Source organism: Nicotiana sylvestris, chromosome 6 (assembly GCF_000393655.2).
Source record: "Nicotiana sylvestris chromosome 6, ASM39365v2, whole genome shotgun sequence".
Taxonomy (NCBI): Eukaryota; Viridiplantae; Streptophyta; class Magnoliopsida; order Solanales; family Solanaceae; genus Nicotiana; species Nicotiana sylvestris.
This window is the reverse complement of record NC_091062.1, coordinates 1,662,681-1,685,008: the sequence shown is the minus strand read 5'-3', so window position 1 is coordinate 1,685,008 and position 22,328 is coordinate 1,662,681. Positions and strand designations below refer to the sequence as shown.

The 22,328-nt window shown below is 35.6% G+C and overlaps 1 protein-coding gene, 1 long non-coding RNA gene and 1 other non-coding gene across 7 annotated transcripts; 2 read left to right on the top strand and 1 right to left on the bottom strand.

Moving 5' to 3' along the window:
* The first annotated feature begins 4,112 nt into the window (after positions 1-4,112).
* LOC104241844 (CBL-interacting serine/threonine-protein kinase 6-like) lies at positions 4,113-6,167 on the top strand. The gene has a single exon (XM_009796800.2). The coding sequence runs from the start codon at positions 4,754-4,756 to the stop codon at positions 6,029-6,031; it is 1,278 nt and encodes a 425-aa protein (XP_009795102.1). The 5' UTR covers positions 4,113-4,753; the 3' UTR covers positions 6,032-6,167.
* Positions 6,168-8,223: 2,056 nt separating this feature from the next.
* Positions 8,224-21,475, bottom strand: LOC138870163 (uncharacterized). Of its 5 annotated transcripts, none has more exons than XR_011400400.1 (5): positions 19,889-21,475; positions 17,116-17,178; positions 10,253-10,319; positions 8,832-9,022; positions 8,224-8,741 (listed from the first exon to the last, which is right to left on the bottom strand). It is a non-coding gene; the product is annotated as an uncharacterized lncRNA (long non-coding RNA). The 5 variants fall into 5 exon arrangements; XR_011400399.1 differs by lacking the exon at positions 17,116-17,178 and having other exon boundaries at positions 19,889-20,002; positions 20,339-21,475; XR_011400402.1 differs by lacking the exon at positions 17,116-17,178 and having other exon boundaries at positions 19,889-19,986; positions 20,339-21,475.
* LOC138872295 (small nucleolar RNA U3) lies at positions 17,387-17,598 on the top strand. The gene has a single exon (XR_011400758.1). It is a non-coding gene; the product is annotated as a small nucleolar RNA U3 (small nucleolar RNA).
* Positions 21,476-22,328: the final 853 nt, after the last annotated feature.

Sequence of the window (22,328 nt, the reverse complement as noted above, 5' to 3'; positions counted from 1 at the left end):
GGTTGAGAAGGCCTCTATTCAACAAGACAAAAGTGTGGGAGCATGGAGATACATATGTTTTGTTACTGAAGATACCCTTACCATAGTCCGAGAGGACTGTAAATGAGAAGGTAAAGACGTGGTCGTCCCCGGGCCTAATGACGATATTCCTACTCATGTGGAGAGGTATTTAAATATTTATACTTACCCCTTCACGCTGGGCTCGGTAGATCTCGTAATCCCGTCTTTTCACGATTTTAAGGATATGTAGATTGATTCAACACAAATAATCAAGAGTATTAGATAAATGAGTTAAAGACAAAATGAACGATCAAATCAATTTTAATGTTACGGCCCGGCTTGAAATTATATTGAACAGTAGTTTTGCCTTCGATCAGACCCTTGGTTCGAAGCCACTTATGAACGAAGAACAAACAGTAAAATAAGAACTCTGCAATAGCTAAAGAGCAAAAAAATAAATTTGTATTGCCTTAATTCGCGTGTTTCAATGTGTGTTATTAAAGAAATATTTCCCATTTATATAGTAGGAAAGTTTCATCCCTAGTACAATTCTAAAAAAAGATAAAAATCCTCCTTTCTCGTTAATTATTCATCCGTAACTGATGTCGGGCTAGATCTACATTGTGATATCCGGTTGGGTTCGAATATCACGACCCTCTATTAGTCTTGTATAACCGTTTACCGTATTTTTTGAGGTCTTAGAGCTCGTGGGTCCGGGGAGTGTTGCTTCATCACGCTCGACGATGAGCACATCGTTCACCTTTTATAGGCCTCAATATGAAAGGCTCCCGGTCTAGATTTCGACCTCGTATGTCTGTACCCTTAATCGGGAAATCGGGTAAGCATTGTTTTCGATTTTACCCGTATACAGACGTGCATACGTAATATATACTTCTAACTATATATATATATATATATATACACACACACACACACACACACACGTGTGTGGGGGGTATAGCTGTGCACTCAATTGCTTAATCAAATTAAAATAGCTGGTGAATGTATAATATGTATGTATAATCTATGTTTGATATGTGTATAATTAATTTATAATTTTTAAATAATAATTAAAAAATAAATATTGAATCTGATCGGCTATTTGCATCAAAAATCCTTTTTCTTATTCTTTCTTTTCCGTTAGATTTGTTCTTGGCCCTTGAGATAGAAAACGAAATAACAGTGATAATGCAAATTTAAGAGAGACAGACATTTGAACTTTTGTATTTATTTCATAAAACAGTCAAAAACCTAAAAAAATAGAGTGTCCAAACTAGTGAAGGTTGGACCCTAGGGTGAGCTCTCTTCTATCCTTAAAAAAAACTGTTGAATATCCCAGCTTTCAGTGGGCACCAAGGAGGTTACATACTTGCTAGAGGTCACTGTAACAATAACAATAACAACAACTCAGTATAATCCCACTTAGTGGGGTCTGGGGAGGGTAGTGTGTACGCAAACCTTACCACTACCCTAGGGTAGAGAGACTGTTTCCAAATAGACCCCCGGCATCCTTCCCTCCAAGAACTTCTCACCTTGCTCTTGGGGAGACTCGAACTCACAACCTCTAAACCCAACCAATTCTTTGCCAATAATTGGTATTAGTAGTACTTTTTCAATGTAACTATCGGATATATGGAATCAACTGGTCCGACTAATTAGATTTACATCACATAAAATTCATTTATGGAAAAGCGCTCCCTATATGAAATTTTTTAATTTTCGGATGCGAATCCAAAGCCTATAGTTAAGGACGAAGGGATCTCGTTCATCCTAGCACACTTCTTGATGTTCAAAAGAATGCCTGAAGATGTCATATAGTAATTACAACAACAACAACAACAACAATAATAACCTAGTGTAATCTCGCAAGTGGAGTCATGGGGAGGGTAGGATACAGTGGCGGACGCACGTGGTGGCAAGCGAGTTCAACTGAACCCGCTTCACTGAAAAATAATACCGTGTATATGTATAAATTACGATTAAACAGCGTATGTATAAATATTTTATTTGAACTCACTTGACAACTACTATTTTACGACTAAAGTTATGTACTTCTAAGATTAAACACGCTCGCACAAAATCCTGGGTCAGCCACTGATAGGATATACGCAGCCGTATCCCTATCCTAGAAGAACAGACTCTCTGTTTCCGATAGACCCTCGGCTAAAGAATCATATATAATTGCAAGATGACTTAAATAACAACCACTAAGTAAGAACGATTTGGCTAATAAATAAGATTGGTTTAATAGCAGTAATGAGATGGGGGGAAAACAGCACGCATTAATGAGTTTTTTTTCAAAAAAAAAAAAAACAATTTTTAGTAATCCTGTTGCAAAAATTAAAGATAATAGGAGTAATTAATAAGAGCTCGGTATTTCAAGAGACTCAAAGAAATATTGGAAGAAAACAAAGAACGTTGATGGGTTATTATTACTCCCTCTGTTCACTTTTACTTGGCATATTTTAACTTTTCACGCTCCTTAAGAAATAATAAATGAAGTGCATAATTTATTATGATATTCATATTAATTGATGCATATTTTATTGGATTTGAGAAAATAATTTGAAATAAGTAGTAAATAATGTGGGTATAACATGAAAAAAAATTGTCTTCTCTTGATATGCGTAAAGTGACAAATAAAAATAAATATTTATTTTTAGTATATCTGTCAAGTAAAAATGAACGGAATGTGTAGTTGAAATGTTCTAGTCTAGTGAATAATTCAATGTGCTGAATGGTGGGGAAGCCTGTCCATTTTATGAGTTTTAATCCGGAATTTTATCATTACTTACTTAAATTATTTGGTTCAAAATTAATAATGTGTGCTACTTATTTAATAAATTTAACATAAGTTAGTGGGTTTGAATAAACCCATAACTCATCCTCTTTCTAAGCACTATTTTATTTATACCACATGGAAGATATGATTAATTTAGATTTTCTTTCTATTAATGATGATTAAGATAATTATTGAGACAACAATATTAATGGTTAGAAAAAAATTATCGCCTGTGAGTTGCCAATGGTTATTATTGTTTCTCTTTAATTAGGCTACATTTGTATCTTGTCACGTATGCAAACTCTAGCATTAAACAATAGTTGAGTGATGTTATTCACAATTTGATTAAATTTATAATTTTTGGTATGTTATAATAACTTAAGTAAATATTACACATGGGCAATATGTAATATCGTAATTATCGAATGATCGTACCAAAATTGAAAGTATTTGATATTTAGTATTTCGGCATTTTGTATGGTATTTAATTTAAGTTTTAAAAAAAATTGATATTAGATATGGTATTTAGTAATTAAAAATATTGATATTGTACCGAAATATATACTAAAGTTACACAATGCAAATATTATTGATTATAACATACTAAGTTACCCGATACTTTTCTTTGGCATTCATGTTGAGGTTGACAGTCATTGTTATAATCTCTAAATTCAGCAATTAGCTATTAGCAAGTAACAAGACATTTTCAATAATCAATTTATTTAGTTATGCATCTTTTTTTTCTCTATGTATTTTAACTTGTTGATTTTGAATAAAGATTTTGTCAATAGTTAGGTGAGCTTAGAATATTTTTTTATTTATATTTATGAGTGCCTTAATTAATGAAAATATTACAATATGTCGCTCCACGCATTAGTTAATATTCAAGCTGAACAAATCGAAATTATCAGATCGAATAAATTAAAATCGAAAAAAGAAAAATCAAACCATATAGAATTTAATTATGTATGGTAATAGTATTTTAAGAAAGCGAATACCTAAAATCTCAAACCGAAATATCTAAATATCATATTGTATCGATCGACGAACATCCCTAAAGTAATTAAATATTAAGGGACAAAATGGTAATTGGCATTAGAGTCGGTTACAAAATACAAACTCGTTCACTTCAATGATAAAACCAGACCAACTGATTACAAGGTGCTCCGAACACGTGTCAGACTCTTATTGCCAAGCAGATCAAGCAGATTTGTATACGCCCATGAAAACACGCCACGTGTCAAACCAACAAACACCTCATGCTGGCTGATAAAAAGACAGTATTACCCTTAATCAGCTATAAATTCATGACCATCTCCTCAATTCCAGAGATATTACAGAAACCAAATATACAGAATCTTTGATATTCTGCAAACCCTAAAAAATCCCAATTTCTTTCCAATTTGTGGAGAGTGAAATCATATTTAGGGAATGCAGAGAGATGGTAAGAGAATCCCCATTTTCTAATACCCTTTTAGGAGGCTGTAAGCCCCAAATCTCCCTCGCCGGCGGCCGGAATTGCCACCGGAAACACGTCAATCTTTTTTCTGAAGGTTCTTGAACCCACCCACCCACCCCCATTTTCACCCCCCACATAGACCCATCAATCTTTTATTGCAAAAACAAACACCCTTTTCAATCTTGCTTCAGAAACTTTGCTCAAAAAATAATCTTTTTGCAAAACTAACACCCTTTTCAACCTTTCATAAAACAGGTTATTTTTGCAAAAAACAAACATCCTTTTCAATATTTGCTTCAAAAAGCAATCTTTTTAGCACAAAACAAACACCCTTTTCAGTTTTGCTTCAGAAAAGTTGCTCAAAAAACAATCTTTTTGCAAAACTAACACCCTTTTCAACCTTGTGTTCAAAAAACAGGTCATTTTTGCAAAAAACAAACACCATTTTCAGCATTTGCTTCAAAAAAGCAATCTTTTTTGCAAAAAACAAACACCTTTTTCAGTCTTTTCTAATGGGGCCAGAAGAAAAAAATGGAGTTTTGTATGGAAAATACGAGCTGGGACGAATTTTGGGTCAAGGAACTTTTGCAAAAGTGTACCATTCTCGTAACGTGGTTACAGGGGAAAATATAGCCATGAAAGTTGTGGGGAAAGAGAAGGTGATAAAAGTAGGAATGATGGAGCAAATCAAACGAGAAATCTCCGTTATGAAAATGGTGAAACACCCCAACATCGTTGAGCTTCACGAGGTTATGGCGAGTAAATCAAAGATTTACTTCGCCATGGAATTTGTTAAAGGTGGTGAATTGTTCGAGAAGGTTGCCAAAGGAAGGTTAAGAGAAGATATAGCACGTGGCTATTTTCAGCAATTGATTTCGGCTATTGATTTTTGTCATAGTCGCGGAGTTTATCATAGGGATTTAAAGCCTGAGAATTTGTTGTTAGATGAAGAAGGTAATCTTAAGGTAACAGATTTTGGGCTTAGCGCGTTTTCGGATCATTTAAGGCAAGATGGTTTGTTACATACAACTTGTGGTACCCCTGCTTATGTTGCACCTGAAGTAATTGGTAAAAATGGCTATAATGGTGCAACAGCTGATATTTGGTCATGTGGTGTAATTCTTTATGTGCTTATAGCTGGTTTTTTACCATTTCAAGATGAGAATATTATGGCTATGTATAAGAAAATTCATAGGGGTGATTTTAAGTGTCCGCCTTGGTTTTCATCAGATGCAAGAAAGTTGATAACAAGAATGTTGGATCCGAATCCGAGTACTAGAATTACTGCTTCAAAAATTATGGATTCCTCTTGGTTTAAGAAATCTGTGCCAAAGACATTGAGGACTAAGGAGGAAGAAGAATTTGGCATTGGAAAGGCGAAAACGATTGAGTCTTTAAATGCTTTTCATATCATATCTTTATCGGAGGGGTTCGATTTGTCACCTTTGTTCGAGGAAAAGAAGAAGACGGAGAAAGAACAATTGAGGTTTGCAACAACAAAACCAGCTAGTAGTGTGATATCAAAGCTAGAAGAAGTGGCGAAGACAACGAAATTCAGTTTAAAGAGGAGTGATTCTAGTGTTAGATTGCAAGGGCAAGAGAGTGGGAGAAAAGGGAAATTAAGAATTGCTGCTGATATATTTGCTGTGACACCTTCATTTTTGGTCGTGGAAGTGAAGAAAGCAAGTGGTGATACATTGGAGTACAACCAGTTTTGCAGCAAAGAGCTTAGGCCAGCTCTTAAGGATATTCTTTGGACATCAGCACCTGAGAACTCAACTCTTGCTTGAGTTACTAGAAGCTATGGATTCATCTGTTACATTGAATTTGTTTAGTTTTATTACTTGTTCTTGTTTTTAGATGTGTTTATTGATATTGGGACTGAATTTGAGGTATGTCTCTTGAAATGAAACTAAGCTTCTGTTATTGCTTCTTTTGATAGTTCCTTAGTTCCAATTGTGTTTTCTTGAAAATGTTTGTGTGATTTGGTGTTTGCTTTGAGTGATTCCTTTATTAGAATTTCATCGATTACTCAAGGTTCGAGCCGTCGAATCAGCCATTTGTTCGGGTAGACTGCCTACGTCACATCCCTTAGGGCGCGGTCCTTTTCCGAACCCTGCGTGACCGTCGAATCAGCCATTGACGCCTTTGTTCGGGTAGATTAGGGTGCGGTCCTTCCCGAAGCCTTGCATGAATACGGATGTTTTGTGTATCGAACTGCCTTTAGTCAAGGTTGTAAATACACACTCCTTAGAGTACGGTTTTTTCCCAAACTTTACATGAATACAAGATGCTTTGTTTGTCGGACTAGTCTTTTAAATCAAGGTTGTAAATATGTATGCATGCAAAAAGAGGATTGGCCTTCTTTGAGAATTGGGTGCACATCTTCCTTTTTTTAACAACCACAAAAAAAAAAAAAAATTAATAAAATATCAACTGATTTCTTCTTTGGTAGGCTATGGCCTGATAATTGAACAGTGTACCTTATCCCCTTTTCACTACTTGGCTATATTTGATTGTGTGATTTTGAAGAATGGCTCTTTTCAATTTGATTGGCTACATCACCCAGGTTTTGGACAGAAATGGAACCAGAAATTTAGTTTTATACGCTTTGAATTTTAGAATGACAATTTCAAGTGCTAATAATTAAGTTTTAAATTTAATTATTTGATAAATATTTAATATTCTAACCTTGGTGTCAGGACCTACGGGCCGAGGGACAGTCTCAGGTAAACAGTTTCAATGGGGCATACGCTTCCCAAAAGGTAACAGAGGCGTGTAAAGGTTTCCTTCGAACGGAGATTGACCCTCGAGTGCAAAGGCAGAAGGGAACTTGACTGTTTTTTCTCCTATTTACTACGGCGACGAAGAATCAAATTATCACTATACTTATTCTTTTTTCTACTTCTTCCAAGTGCATGATAACCCCAAGGGATTGTGGGTTTTTTTCTACCAATTGGGGCTCTCCCTTCAGCCTTCACTTCCGTTAGACCTGCTAAAGCCCCGAACCATAGCATACTTAGTACTGGTGCCACAAAAAGATGTTTTTAGATCTCGCATTGAAAAACCTCCTTCTTTGGTATTATTTGCTGAAATAGATAATACATATATGATCATATTATACTATTTAAGTAAAAACTATGCTTATTCAGAACAATTATTACATCTTATTGTCTATGAACTAGGAAATCGAGAAGGATACGTTAATCATTTTCTTAAGACTTAAAATATGTGTATTAAATATAATAATAAGGTAAATAATTGTAAGGACGGTAGTCTATTCCAAATATGATGATATTTTAAGATTCTAGGTGACCAATCTTTAAATTAAATGTATAATGAGACAAGTTTACAATAATTAAATACGACATATTTAAATACATCTTTGAGATATTATTTGAGTTAAAAGACAGTAGGACATTTCCATGTGGATTTCACGAAAATAACAACAATCCAGTATAATCTCACTTAGTGGGGTCTGGGAGGGTAGTGTGTACACAGACCTTACCCCTACCCTGATGTAGAGAGGTTGTTTCCAAATAGACCACCGGCATCCTTCCCTCCAAGAACTTCTCACCTTGCTCTTGGGAAGACTCGAACTCACAACTTCTTGATTGGAAGTGGAGGTTGTTTACCATCAGAGCAACCCCTCTTGTCCGGATTTCACAAGAATGCTAGGTAGAATTCATGATTATTAAAATACTAATAATGACTCAATAATATGTTTAAAGTTAAACAATCCTCTATAAGCTACCATCTATTATGCATTTTAATATATGAATTTTTTTTTTAATCTAGAAGTCGTACATTACTAGAGCAAATGCAATTACAAATGACCGCTTTCACCTCGATACAGTCAAACCTCTCTACAACAACGTTGTTTGTTCTGATATTCTTTTGCTACTATAGTGAACAATACATATAGAGAGAGACTTGACTGTTATAGTGAAGTGTTATAAAAAATGGTTGTGATAGAGAGATCTAACTGTATTCTCATACGAATATATAAATATATGAGAAAAATCACCAAAATTTTGACAACTAATATATTTTGAACTCATAATTTCAAGAGTTCAATGTGTTTAGAGTTAAAAACTTCAAATATTGAAAATTGTAAATCCTGAATTCATATCTACGTAACGTAATGTTTTCGAACTCTTAAAAGAATATAAAAGAGGACCATAGGCATGTGTAAACACCTAACGAACTCATGTTGACACTATTCAGCCTGAGAACAATCTCTCAAATTCACATGCTGATGTTGTTGACCCGTTTTCTTTTCTTTGTTGATTCCTCTCAATGAGATTTTCCACATCCATCAAATGAATTTATAGACAAGGTACTAGACACACCTATTGTAGAAGAGGTGAAAATTGGCATACAACATTCTTCTCCATTTGAAGAACTTGACAACATGTTTCTTTTGGATCAAACATGGGGTACAAGGTTTCTGCTTAGAACAGCTTATATTCGAACCCGAGCAATCGAATAAGGTCTCTCCTGGCAAAAACGCACACAACGTTTATTTACAATTCAATCAATCACAACAAGGCATTTGAGATGAGAGTCTTTCGGAAACAGCCTATCTACCTTCATAGTAAGGTCGGCGTACACACTATCCTCCCCAGACCTCACTTGTGGCATTTCACTGGATTTGTTGTTGTTGTTCAATCACAAGAAGGCATCATCGGAAGCTTCAGTGGCAAAACATAAACAAGAACAGCAATCACCATAAAATTCACCGAGGCAAGAAATAGACTTACAAAATCTGTCAACTGTTTCTGCAGTTTAATTCCAAATGTATGATATTAGTAGTATGCAAATAAAGAACAGAACTTTGTCATAAACTTTTCAAAACAAGGAAAATGAGATTACTGCAGCAAAATCTGAGTAGACAAGCAACATTTAGTGGTTCTGATAGGTCGCAATTAGTTCATATTACACAATATTTTCCCTCTCTATATCACTCTGAATACTCAACTTCAAGTGGAAACCACCAACAATTACCGCAAGAGCAGCTATAAACGTCTACTTTTAGCTTTGCTTTCTCTCAATTGAACATAGTAGTCACGCAAAAGTGCTCCATAAACCTCATTGCATCCATAACTGGAGTTATTCGAGTAGCCAATTTTAGAATGTCCTTTACACTATATTTTTAGAGAATGAAAAGATTGATCCTAAGCGTTTGGACGAGATTAATTAGAATATGATGGAAGGAATCAAAGATTTTCAGCTGAACCCCTGGACTCCTAAGTGAACCATTTAATCACAAAATGCAGGCAACCGAAAGTGTGGTGAATAATGGGAACAGCCACTCCAGCCTATTCCATTTAATCACTTTTTATATAACTTCTTTGACAGGTAAGCTAATAAAATTGCATTGGTAAATCAAAATCAGAACTTCACATGCTTGCTCAATAGGAAGCATAATTCTGGGGGGCAACTGTCATTCTCCCCAAAGTACATCGACCGTTGCGTTATATCATCAATTTCTTAAGTGCACATTCTTGAGCACTTTCCTGAACCGGGTCTATCGAAAACAGTCTCTCTACCTTGACAAGGTAGGGGTAAGGCGGTGTAAACACTACCCTCCCCAGACGCCACTTGTGGGATCACACTGGGTTTGTTGTTGTTTTTGTTACATTCTTGAGCGCCATACAAATGGCAGATAGATAGACCGGTTGTACACTTTAACAAGTGATAGCTGTTACAACTACTATGAGTCTCACAACTCTAATCCTTTCATCATGTTCACTTCAACGCCTAAACTAACTTGGCTGTAATAGACAGGTACTCGTTGACTACATAGACGTGCAGGTCTTTCAATAGGTTCACAATACCCACGCTGACATAATTTATGTAATTGCGAACCTCTTAAATTTATCAAACAAGTAGTTGCAGCATACTAACTACAAAAGCTTAGATGATGTCAATAACCTTAAAATTGGTAGATGGTGAGAATCAAACGGTCGGACAAGGATAAGTAACAGAAAAAGGCGGGGATCACTTACCTAATCTCGTAAGGAAGCAAAGGTGGGCAGAACCACAACCCTCAACTTGGGCTCTTCTTGCCAATACCTGAAAGTTGGGGTAGATGAACATTAGACCAGCATGTAAGAACTCAAAACAGAATCAAATATGAACTCGTTAAACTAATTATACAACTGTCTCAACAATCATATGTTAACTCGCCAATAGACCATAATCTCATTCACAATAACATTCCCCCATATGTACATCAACTTCCATCTCTATTCCGAACACCATAAATAATTATACAAGGACATCTTGTTATGCAGTTTTCTATTGTTGGATCTTTTAATTACTTAAGCATGAACAGGAAATGGTTTTGCGTCTCTCTTTCTCCTATCAAGTTCTATCCTAGTGCAATTACAGCATGATTTCATGCAGTAACGATCAGCACTTCGTCAAACATATATTTTGTTCTTTTCTTTTGTGCTTATACTTCCATAGAAAAATGGAAAATTCAGGAACATACATGTAGATCGGGAAATCCAAAAGAAAAATTCCATTTAATATATTCAGTAAGATTTGTCATCAGTGTGGAGGAATGTAGAATCTATTTCTAAAAGAGAAAGAAAAGAAAAGAAAACTTCTCTTTGCAAAAGGATTCATTCATGGTATTTCAAAAAAATTGAAAATTACATGTCCGAATTCACGCAAGAAATACGATTGACTTGACGCCGGTTCTAGCAATCGCAAGAATGGCAATTAAGAGCTCCTAACAAATATTAATGAGTTATTTCTCGAGTTTATTATGAGCTATAATTAAATAAAAACATTTTGAGCTTTAGGCCAATTAACCGATTCCAAATATCACATTCACTTGGAATTAGGAAAATGAGAATTTTTATTTAATTTTGATAAGGTAAGGAAAGTGAGAATTTCATTTTGATTGTAAAGATACCCAGGTCAAGAATAGAGTGTTCTCAGTTCTCACCTGAGTTGCTCCGACATGGCAGTTTAGGTGCACACCGTGTCGATACGACACTAGTATGGGTGTGGGTATGAGATCCGTACCGGATTTGGTCAAACAATTTTGGATACTTTGACCATGACGAATAGAAAACTTTGAGACGAGATACAATTTGATTCCCGAAATCAAAACCAAAACAAGTGTAAATTTAAGGAAAATAGCAAACCTTATCTTGGAAATCAATTCCTTATTTATCTACAACTTGAGAATAAAAAAGAAATACAAACTTTATAAGCTCGACGTAAGTTTCTATAAAAAAATTCATAATCTAGTTTTTTTTTATTGAAATATTTTTAGCCGGATCCACGAGCCCGTATCCGTAGTAGGATCCATATCCCTGAATCTTAAAATTTACATATCAAAGGATCCGACCTCTAGATCTGTACCCGTGTCGGACACCCGCACCCGTGTCCGAGCAACTTAGGTTCTCACACAATGTTCGACATGATCATCTAAATGCTAGAAGGCTGGTGTAGAAGACCAGTCATGGCTATGGCAGAGAAGATTTTTCCCATTTAAATTTTGGTAACTTGAAAGTTTTAGCTAAAGAGAAGAAAGCGACCGGCTTGACTCTTCACTTCTCATCCGAATCAACTTTGTGAAGGTTGTCTTAGGGAAAGCAAGTAAAATAAAACTTCCCAGAGAAAAAACCTCTTCAAGATCCATCAAACCACTCCAATTTGTTAATGTGGATTCATGTGAACCAATCAAGCCATCATCTGATACTATATCCAATTATTTCATGCTCTTTATTGAGAGTTGTTAAGACTTTTGAGTACATTTCTTTAAAGAACTGAATGAATCGTTAGAGTATTTCATAAGTTAAGGATCTACTAGATGAGAGTAGCTATACATTCAAAGCCTTGAGAATTGATAGAGATGGTGAATTTGTGGGGTCCAAACCTCACCTACTAAATAAGGAAAAATGTGGTAAAGTTGGAGGAGACAAAATAGGAGGCTAAAAAATTTGCAAAAGTTTGGGCGGCTGAACTTTGTAAATTTTGAACCAATCAGATTGGTTGGGTAGGTGAAAATTGTGCCTATAAAAGGAGCGTTCCTCAATGAAGACACACCAAAAAACGAGAGAAACTAAGCAAAAAGCAAAGCAGTGAGAGTAATCTACAGATTGTTGTCTGTGAGATAAATAGTGAGTGGTAGTAATATTGTAGTGAGGTAGCTTTAAATAAAGAATGTTATTTCTTTCAAAATTGTAGTAGTCTCTTGACACTACCAAGTTGTAATATTATAATGGTTATATTGCTCCGCTCGGGTATTGTATTTTACCCCATTAAAAGAGTTGGTGTTGTTGTTACTCTCTTGTGTTATTATTATTTGCCGTGGATATTATTCCCGGGCGGGATTATTATTTTTTCCCAACAACTTGGTATCAGAGCCATGGCGAATAATGGTCCGTTGTCTTTTCAGTACCCCGTCTTACAAAAGATAATTATGAGAAATAGTGTCTACGTATGAAAGTCATTCTTAGCTCTCAGGATGTGTGGGAAATCGTAGATAGAGGGTATGCAAAACCCGATAATGAGGAAGTTCTGCCTCAAAATGAAAAAGAGGTCTTGGCAAAGACAAGAAAGAAGGATCAACAAGCCCTCACGCTCATCCACCAATGTTTGGATGATGTCATGTTTGAGAAGGTGGCAGATGCTACCACCTCAAAGGAAGCTTGGGGGATTTTACAAAATTCTCTTCAAGGAGTTGATAAAGTGAAAAAGGTAAAACTTCAAATTCTAAGGGCTGATTTTGAAGTTTTAAAAATGAAAGAATCCGAATGCATCTCGGATTATTTTTCAAAAGTGAGGGCTGTTGTAAATCAACTAAGAAGATACGGGGAGGACATAGAAGATGTCCGTACGGTAGAAAAGATCCTTCGCACTTTAACACCTAAATTTGATTTTGTGGTGTGTGCTATTAAAGAGTCAAAAGATTTAGACTCTATGACGGTGGAGCAATTGGAGGGTTCTTTATAGGCCCACGAAGAAAAAACCAAAAGGAGACAAGAAGTGCCATTGGAGCAACTTCTTAAAACTCAGGCATCCTTCAAGGATTATGGAGGTGAAACAAGCTATCGAGGAAACGGACGAGGACGAGGCCGTGACGGTCATGGAAGAGGAAGAAGTAACGGTAACAACTTCAACAAAGAAGTTAAAATTCACCAAACATTCAGAGGTTGTGGTCGTGGACATAGAGGAGGAAGAGGACGTGGCTACTACCAAGAAAATAATGGACAAAGGTATGACAAATCAAAAATTGAGTGCTATAATTATCATAAATTTGGCCATTACTCTTGGGAATGTCGTAGCAATATTGAAGAAAAAGCTAACCTTGTTGACGACAAGAAAGAAGAAGATGAGTCAACGTTGTTGATGACACTCAAGGAAGAAGACATAGATGATTGCAGCTCATGGTATTTGGACAATGGAGCAAGCAATCATATGTGTAGATGCAAAGAGAAGTTTGTGGAGATCAATAAAACAGTGAGAGGTAACGTGTCCTTTGGAGATAACTCAAAGGTTCAAATCGAAGGGATAAGTACGATTCTGATCTCCTGTAAAGATGGCAGTCACAAGTTAATTCAAGATGTTTATTATGTGCCAAAATTAAAAAGTAAAATTTTGAGTTTGGGCCAACTTCTTGAAAAGGAATATGACATCCACATGAAAAATATGCATCTTTGGCTTAGAGATTCAAGTGCAATTCTAATTGCTAAAGTGCATATGGCTAAGAATAGGTTATTCTCTCTGAATCTTAAGACAATTGATGCAAAGTGTTTGAAGGCTAATGTGCAAGATGAATCATGGTGTTGGCACATGCGATTTGGGCACTTGAATTTTGAAGCGCTCAAATCAATGGGAGAAAAAAACATGGTACAAGGCATACCATCAATCAACCATCCAAATCAATTGTGTGAAGCTTGTCTTCTTGGGAAACATGCAAGGAGGAGTTTTCCAAACGAGGCCATGTCAAGATCAACCAAACCGCTCCAGCTTGTCCACACTGATGTGTGTGGACCAATCAATCCACCTTCTTTTGGTAAAAGAAAATACTTTCTACTTTTCATTGATGACTTTAGTAGAAAGACTTGGGTTTATTTCTTGAACCAAAAATCTGAAGCTTTTGCTGCTTTTAAAAATTTCAAAGTACTTGTGGAGAGAAAGTGGCTATGAAATTAAAGCTCTAAGGTCCGATAGAGGAGTCGAATTCACTTCAAACGAATTTAATGACTTCTGTCAACTTCATGGAATTCATCGCCCTCTAACGGTACCTTATTCACCTCAATAAAATGGTGTTGCAGAGAGAAAGAATCGAACGATTCTTAATATGGCTAGATGTATGTTGAAAGCTAAAAGTATGCCCAAGGAATTTTGGGCTGAAGCTGTTTCTTGTGTAGTTTATTTGAATAACAGGTTTGCAACAAGAAATGTTAGAGATCAAACCCCTCAAGAAGCATGGAGTGGAAGAAAGCCAAGTGTCAAGCACTTGAGAATCTTTAGGAGCATAACCTATGCTCATGTGCCACATCAAGGGAAAGCGAAGCTTGACGATCGAAGTGTCAAGCATGTGTTTGTTGGCTATGATACGAGTTCAAAAGGCTACAAACTATACAACCCAAGCAGCGGCAAGGTGGTGGTAAGTCGCGATGTTGAATTTGATGAAGAATTGGCATGGAACTGGGAAGCTCGGGAAGAAACTTCATATGATTTTCTTCCATACTTTGGTGATGAAGAAGAACCAGAAATCGTGGAACATGTGCAAGATACAACTCCACCTCCTTCTCCAACCAATGTTGCATCTCCCTCTTCTCAAGAAAGTTCAAATGAACAACCGCAAAAGACAAGGAGTATTCAAGAGCTCTGTGAGGACACAGAAGAAGTTACTAATTTTGATTTTTTATATTGTCTCTTTGCTGAGAGTGAACCAATGAACATTGATGAAGTTGTTACAGATAACAAGTGGAGACAAGCCATGAAGGAGGAGATCGAGTCAATAGAGAAGAACAACACTTGGGAGTTAACAACTCTCCCCAAGGGTCATCGAGCAATTGGAGTGAAATGGGTATACAAGATAAAGAAGAATGTTAATGGAGATGTGGAGAGATACAAGGCACGACTTGTGGCTAAAGGCTACAGGCAAAGGCACTTCACTACAATATTACTACCACTCACTACTCCAACTGCAAAGAGCAATATAACCACTATAATATTACAACTTGGTAGAGTCAAGAGACTACTACAATTTTGAAAGAAATAACACTCTTTTTTTAAAGACACCTCACTACAATATTACTATCACTCACTATTTATCTCACAGACAACAATCTGTGGATTACTCTCACTGCTTTGCTTTCTGCTTAGCTTCTCTCGTTTTTTGGTGTGTCTTCAATGAGGAACGAATAGCTCCTTTTATAGGCACAATTTTCACCTACCCAACCAATTTGATTGGTTCAAAATTTACAAAGTCCAGCCGCCCAAACTTTTGCAAATTTTTCAGCCTCCTATTTTGTCATCTCCAACTTTACCACATTTTTCTTTATTTAGTATGTGAGGTATGGACCCCACAGGGTATTGTATTTTACCCCATTAAAAGAGTTGGTGTCGTTGTTACTCTCTTGTGTTATTATTATTTGTCGTGGATATTATTCCTGGGCGGAATTATTATTTTTTCTCAACAGAATTCACATCTCATGAATTGGAAGAGTTTGATTATCAAATAGCATGGCATTTTAAAGTTTTTGAAAATAGATAGTTGGAGCAGTTTTTACAAAAGAAATTTAGAAGATCTTCATTTGAAGCTTTAGACACCGAGTATGCAATCTCGGTTGATGATATTCTAGAAAAGTGTCGGTTTGACTTGCAAAACTTCATTTGCAAAAGCAAGTCAAACAAACACTTTCTTCCAAAAACTCAAAAACAAAATTTGCATGCTCATTTTTTTGGAAAATTTCAAACAAATACTATCTACCATTCCGAGGCCACCTCAACAAAATTGAGTGGTTGAACTTAAGAATAAAACATCTTCATTATGGTTCAAAGTATACTAAGGATAGAAAGAAGATGCCTCAAGAGTTTTAAGCAGAAGCCGCTAAATGTGCCATGTAGTTTTTCAATCTTAGCCCTACAAAAGTGACAATGGCATAATACCTAAAAGAAAAGAATAGAGCGTGAGGATCGGCCTAGTAGCGGCCTAGTATTTCTGACATGTCGATTTTCAGAAGTCCTGCTAATGTTCATATTCCACGTAAGAAACAAACTAAACTTGAAGGGAAGCTTGTCTTCATCGGATCTGATTAATTAGTTAATGTCCACAATCTTTCCAATCCCACCTATGGAAATATGTTTACTGATAGAGATATGGCAATTGACAAAGAAGGCTAATGCATATGAAATGGCTCTTAAAATAATGAATATGGACTATTTCCTACAAAAGATGGCGAAGAAGCAAGGAACATGTTGCTACTCCTCCTCCATCACCTCAATAATAGCAATCAACACATTATAGCTTTTCTGAAAAAGCACGACACAAATAAAGATGTAAAGATCATCATCAGAAAAGAGAGGTAATAGAAAATCCAACTCTTTTTATCTCTTTCCTGACTCTGAGCCTCTCAATTTTGAAGAAACAATGCAAGAAAAGAAACGAATACTGGCTATGTATGAGAAGATCTAAGCAATTCAAAAGAATAGCACATGAGATCTCGTGGAACTTCCAAAAGACCTAAAGGAAATTCGTGTCAAGTGGGTGTACAAAATTGAAGAGACATACACAAGCAAAAAGTGTAAAGGTATAAGGTTAAGCTTCTGGCAAAAGGCCATGAGCAAAAGCAAAGCATCGACTATAATGAAGTTTCTGTTCCTGTTGGCTTACCAATGGATGATAGATGATTCATCAAATGGATGCATGTTAAGTCATAATTTTTGAATTGCTAACCTGACAAAGATGTTTATATTCGAAAACCAATGAGCTGCATAACCAAAGGCATGAAGATTAAGTGTTCAAACATTTCCAAGAACACAGATTTAAACTTTTACAAGATATACTTATGAGCACACTCTCTTATGTTAAAAAGGATATAATTGGAGGTATTTCCTTCGTTAATATATCGATGACTTACCTTTACTGAAAATGACTAAAAAATACGACCTTACTTGAACAGGATCTGTTCTATAGGCTCGTACCACTGTATCCTTGAGTTCTAAGGAGACAGGAAACCAAGTCTGGTTGATGAGACATGGCCACTAGACCAGAGCGTGATTAACAGCTCCCACGGCCCTCGGGTCATGGTGTTGTAGATGATCGTTCTCAGCCCCTAATTATAGGTGTTGGGATGGTCTAATGGAAAAAAAGAAAAAGAAAAAAAATGACTAAAAAATGTTTGACAAGTTCAAATGGGTGATGGCACGGGAACTTGAGATAATTGACACCGGTCCCATATGTTGTTATCTTAGCATTAAAGGGAAGCAATATGTTGATCGCATTTTGTATCACAAGAAGCTTATGCAAGCAAGATACTTCAAAATTTTAGTATGCAGAAAAGCAAGTCAGTGAACACCTCGATTATGGAGAGTCAATTCACTACAGATTTATTGTCGAAAGTTTCGAAATTTTAAACGGCACAAGGCCTGATATTTTGTATCACAAGAAGCTTATGCAAGGAAGACACTTGAAAATTTTAGGATGCAGAAAAGCAAGTCAGTGAACACGTCAATTCCTTATGGAGAAAAATTATCCAAGCTTGAGGAAGGTCAGAGAGTGGAGTCAATTCACTACAGAATTATTGTCGAAAGCTTGATATTTTAATTGGCACAAGGCCTGGTATTTTCAAGGAGTTGGACTTTATATATTGTAGTGCACTAGTTTGTTTTTCTCAAGCTAGTTTATACTAGCAATATGATGAATGTAGTCTTTTCTTCTTTTGTTGGATTGCACTTGCTTAGGAGTTGAGAGTAAAACACATCAATTAGTTTTAACTGATAAAACTTGGATGATAGTTGGCCACCAACTTCATCACATATGACAATGGAAAAAAGTACTACTCGTGGATACATCAAAGATACAATTAATTACAGCCTCTACCATCAAGCATCTTAGCTACAGTGAAGGGTTGAATCGAAAGAGTTCTACGGGCTTTGCAATTTTTGTTTGTGTGGAAGACACGACATTTACTTGGTGTTTGAAGAAGAAACCGTTTGCAACACTTTTCTACTTGTGAAGTTGATTATGTTGCATCTGCCTCTTTCTTCGTGCAATTTTACTTCAGAACTTGTCGAAGATGTTATGCACGTCACAAGAGACACCTCCTATATTCATTATGACTCTAATTAACATTGCTTTGGGAGAAAACCTACATCATATGAATGAGCACATGAATCGATACAATATGCCATTTCATTGGAAAGCATCAAGAAGAAAGAAGTTGAAATCACTTATATCAAGATACCAAGGCATTAAAGTATGAAGTCTTTGCAAGATTTCGTCCTTTGATTCTGGTGTCAACATAAAACAAGTTTGGCTCATGAATTAGTATATATACATGAATTGTTGGATTCATAGTATTATATGTAGTTCATATACAAGTTGTAATACGTTTAAAGAGTTAAGAGACGTATGGTCAAAGTATTGGGGGTAAGCTACATTTACAAAAAAATTAAACGAATAATTTGAGCAAAAAGCCAAGCAAGAAGAAGAAATATTGCCTCTAATATTTGTGTGTTTCCTCTAAATCTTCTCCTTTTTACCACTATGGCCTCCACCGGCTTTCTATACAACAACAACAACAACAACCCCCGTATAATTCACAAGTGGGGTCGGGGAAGGGTAGTGTGTATGCACACCTACCCCCACCGTGAGTTAGAGAGGATGTTTCCAATAGACCCTCGGCTCAAGGCCTCCACCAATTTTCTATACAAAATGCAATTTGGTCCTCCTAAATGTCCTCAATATATAGATAGAAAATAAACAGCTTAACTACCTCAACTTACTGTAAAACAACTCCTATCAACATCTCTATGGTATCAAAATTTTCCAGTACACAGCCTAAGCTGACAGCAATTACCAAAACAAATTTCCCCAAAGCAACAATTATAGTCATCTTTGAATTCTTTCCATCAATAATCTATTCGGACAATGGAATCTGCTAAATATTTTTGGCAATTTATGTAGAGTGACAACATATCCCGTGTAGCACAAGTGAGGTCTGGCGAGGATAGAGAGTATGCAGCCTGACCCCTAACTTTATAGGGGTAAAGAGGATGTTTCCGATAGATCCTCGGCTCCAATGACAATTTATGTAGAGCATCTCTACTTATATCTTTCACACCGAATCGTTCAAATTTAGCCAGTCAGCCCAATTTTAATGAGACGAAAATTATCTTTCATAGCAGAATGGGAATTAAGCAATTGAGGAACTCACAACAAATTAAATGTAGTAACCGCAACCATAACAAATAGGATAATGAGCTAAAAAATAGCAGCTTTTTATACGCGAAAAACACGATATAACCATTAGATTCATAAACCCTAAAACACATTTTAAGTATCATATACAACAATACTATCTTTATTAAGAAGAAGCAACTACATATTTAAAGTTTTATCAATTTTAAACATGAATAAAGTTGGTAATTGATTCAACTCTAACCTGTACATGGAAAAATTTCAGCTGCATATCTGAGAAGCATTTGAACTTCTACTCTTTACTGGAGTAGTAATTTTCTTCATTTCCCATCTGCAAAAAACCTACATAAAATATTACCTGTAGACACAACACATGAAAATATACAAAGGAATCCAAGATTCATCAACTTAATTAGGAAAATCAGAGTTTAATATACAGAAAGAAAACTGCTTTTTATGGTTAATTTTTCAAAAGAGGGACAATCAACTAAAACAAGAGATTACCATAGGGAAAATGAAGAGAATTATAAACTGAAAAAAAAAAAAGGAAAAATGAAAAGAAAAGAAAGAAGAAACTAGACAGTTCTAGGGAAGAGGGAAAAAGTAATCTTTTACTTGTTTAACAATTTTATTTATTTTAAGAAGAAAAAAATAAGTACAGTTTTCAGTTAAATAAGAACAGTAACAGGGTTACCTTCCAAATCCATGTCCGTCCTCTCCATCAGAGATAAGTACATAAAAAAGTCACATTAGGTCAAGAGTTTTTACAAAAAGAAAAGATCCCCAAAAAACTCAAACTGAAATTTTTCTTTTTTTTCCTGATCTGCTGTAAAACCCCATTTAAAATCTTGTAAAAATATGAATTTGCAAAATATACAAGATGATATACATGTACAGAAAAAATCAAATAAAACAAAATTCGGTCAAGAGTTTGGAGTCAATGTTATATTTGTATGGTGAGTTTGTACTATCCAGCTGCTATATAGAGAGAGGAACAAAAGAAGAGAGAGAATTCAAGAAATAGATGACACGCGTTCACTGCCATTTCAGTGTCCATTAATTCATCAAAAGGTACAATTTTTCTGTGTGTTAGCATTCTCTGCATCTTCTTCAATATCTCTCCATCTTACTTACATTTTTTTGAAATAAAGTATTGGAACAACAATCAAATTGTATTCGTGTAATCTATAGATAACATGTTCGAGCCGTAAAATCAAGAATACTTGTATCAGAATAAGTTTTCTTCGTTATATCTCTTGGAGTGCAATTTTTTTTTTCCGATACTAAATAAACACACGATACTTTGTGTACCGGATTGGCCTTACTTGCATATTCTCTAGGTAGATATAGCAAATATGATAATATCTATACTACAACAACAACAACCCAGTATAATTTCACTTAGTGGGGTAGAGAGACTGTTTCCAAATAGACCCCCGTCATCCTTCCCTCCAAGAACATCCCACCTTGCTCTTGGGGAGACTCGACCTCACAACCTCTCGGTTGGAGCTGTAAAAATGAATGTAAACCTTTCATACACCAATTCTAAATTAATCGGACTAGTGAATTTGAATCACTCAACTATAAGAGGAAAAGAAAAAACCAATATGATCATAGAATGAAAAAGAAATCAATAAGGGAAACAAAAGAAAACTAAAACCATTTGTGAGCAAAAAAAAAGGGGGAAGGCAAGAGAGGGAAGAAAACAAATAGGTGACAGAAAGAGAAGTGAGCACACGCAAATAATATAAAACACAAAGGTATACACTGTATACAATTGTCTGCGTGTGCTCACTCTCTTCTGTCAGTCTGTTATCCTCATCTCTCTGGTTCCTTCCCCCTCCCCTACCCCCCCCCCCTATTGCTCTCCACCATTAAAAGAGAGAGCCTTTACTGTATATATAAATATAATTAATCTGTCAGATCCGAAACCAAATATAATACCCCTTTATGGAAAAAATAGTAGGAAAAAACCCCATGACCAGAATTCAGATCTCTATTAGATTGTGTTGATGATACTCTCAGTCTCAAGAGGAAAAGTAGCAGAAAAGAAACCCTCTTTTTTTCTTTTTTTTAATCTTTTTCTTTGTTTTCTCTCACGTTGTTTTTTTAATTCTAACACTTTGATGTATATATATCGTTAGCATCTCACATGCAGTCAAAAATTATAGGCCATAGCATCTGTGACCGGACATATATCATATTAAACACAGCCGGTTAAAAATAATGAGAGGTGGAAATGGTAAAAATAAGACGGCTCGTCAGTTTTCGGACTGGTCATTGAAAAGTAGTCAATATTTTCAAAGTTATTAAAAAATAGTCACTATTTTGCTGCAACAGGAAGTTTCAACATAATATACTGGAGATCGGTGCACCTGTGTATGAACTTCCAGCATATTTTGCTTGAACTTCAACACGCGAAAAGTTCTAGCATAATATACTGGAGACTGGAGCACTTGCGTATGAACTTCCAGCATATTATGCTGGACCGATATATTATATTGAAACTCCAGTATATTATGCTGGAGTTCCAGCATAAGTATACTGGAACTCCAGTAATATAAGTATGCTGGAATTCTAGTATATTATGTTGGAGTATTTTTTGAATTTTGAACACTGTTTTCGTTCAAATTTATCTTTCATGAAAAGTGACTAAATTTCAATTACTTTTAAAACTATGATTA

Excerpts from the sequence above, each read along its gene's own strand:
- LOC104241844 (XM_009796800.2), top strand. The coding sequence starts at position 4,754 with ATGGGGCCAGAAGAAAAAAATGGAGTTTTGTATGGAAAATACGAGCTG.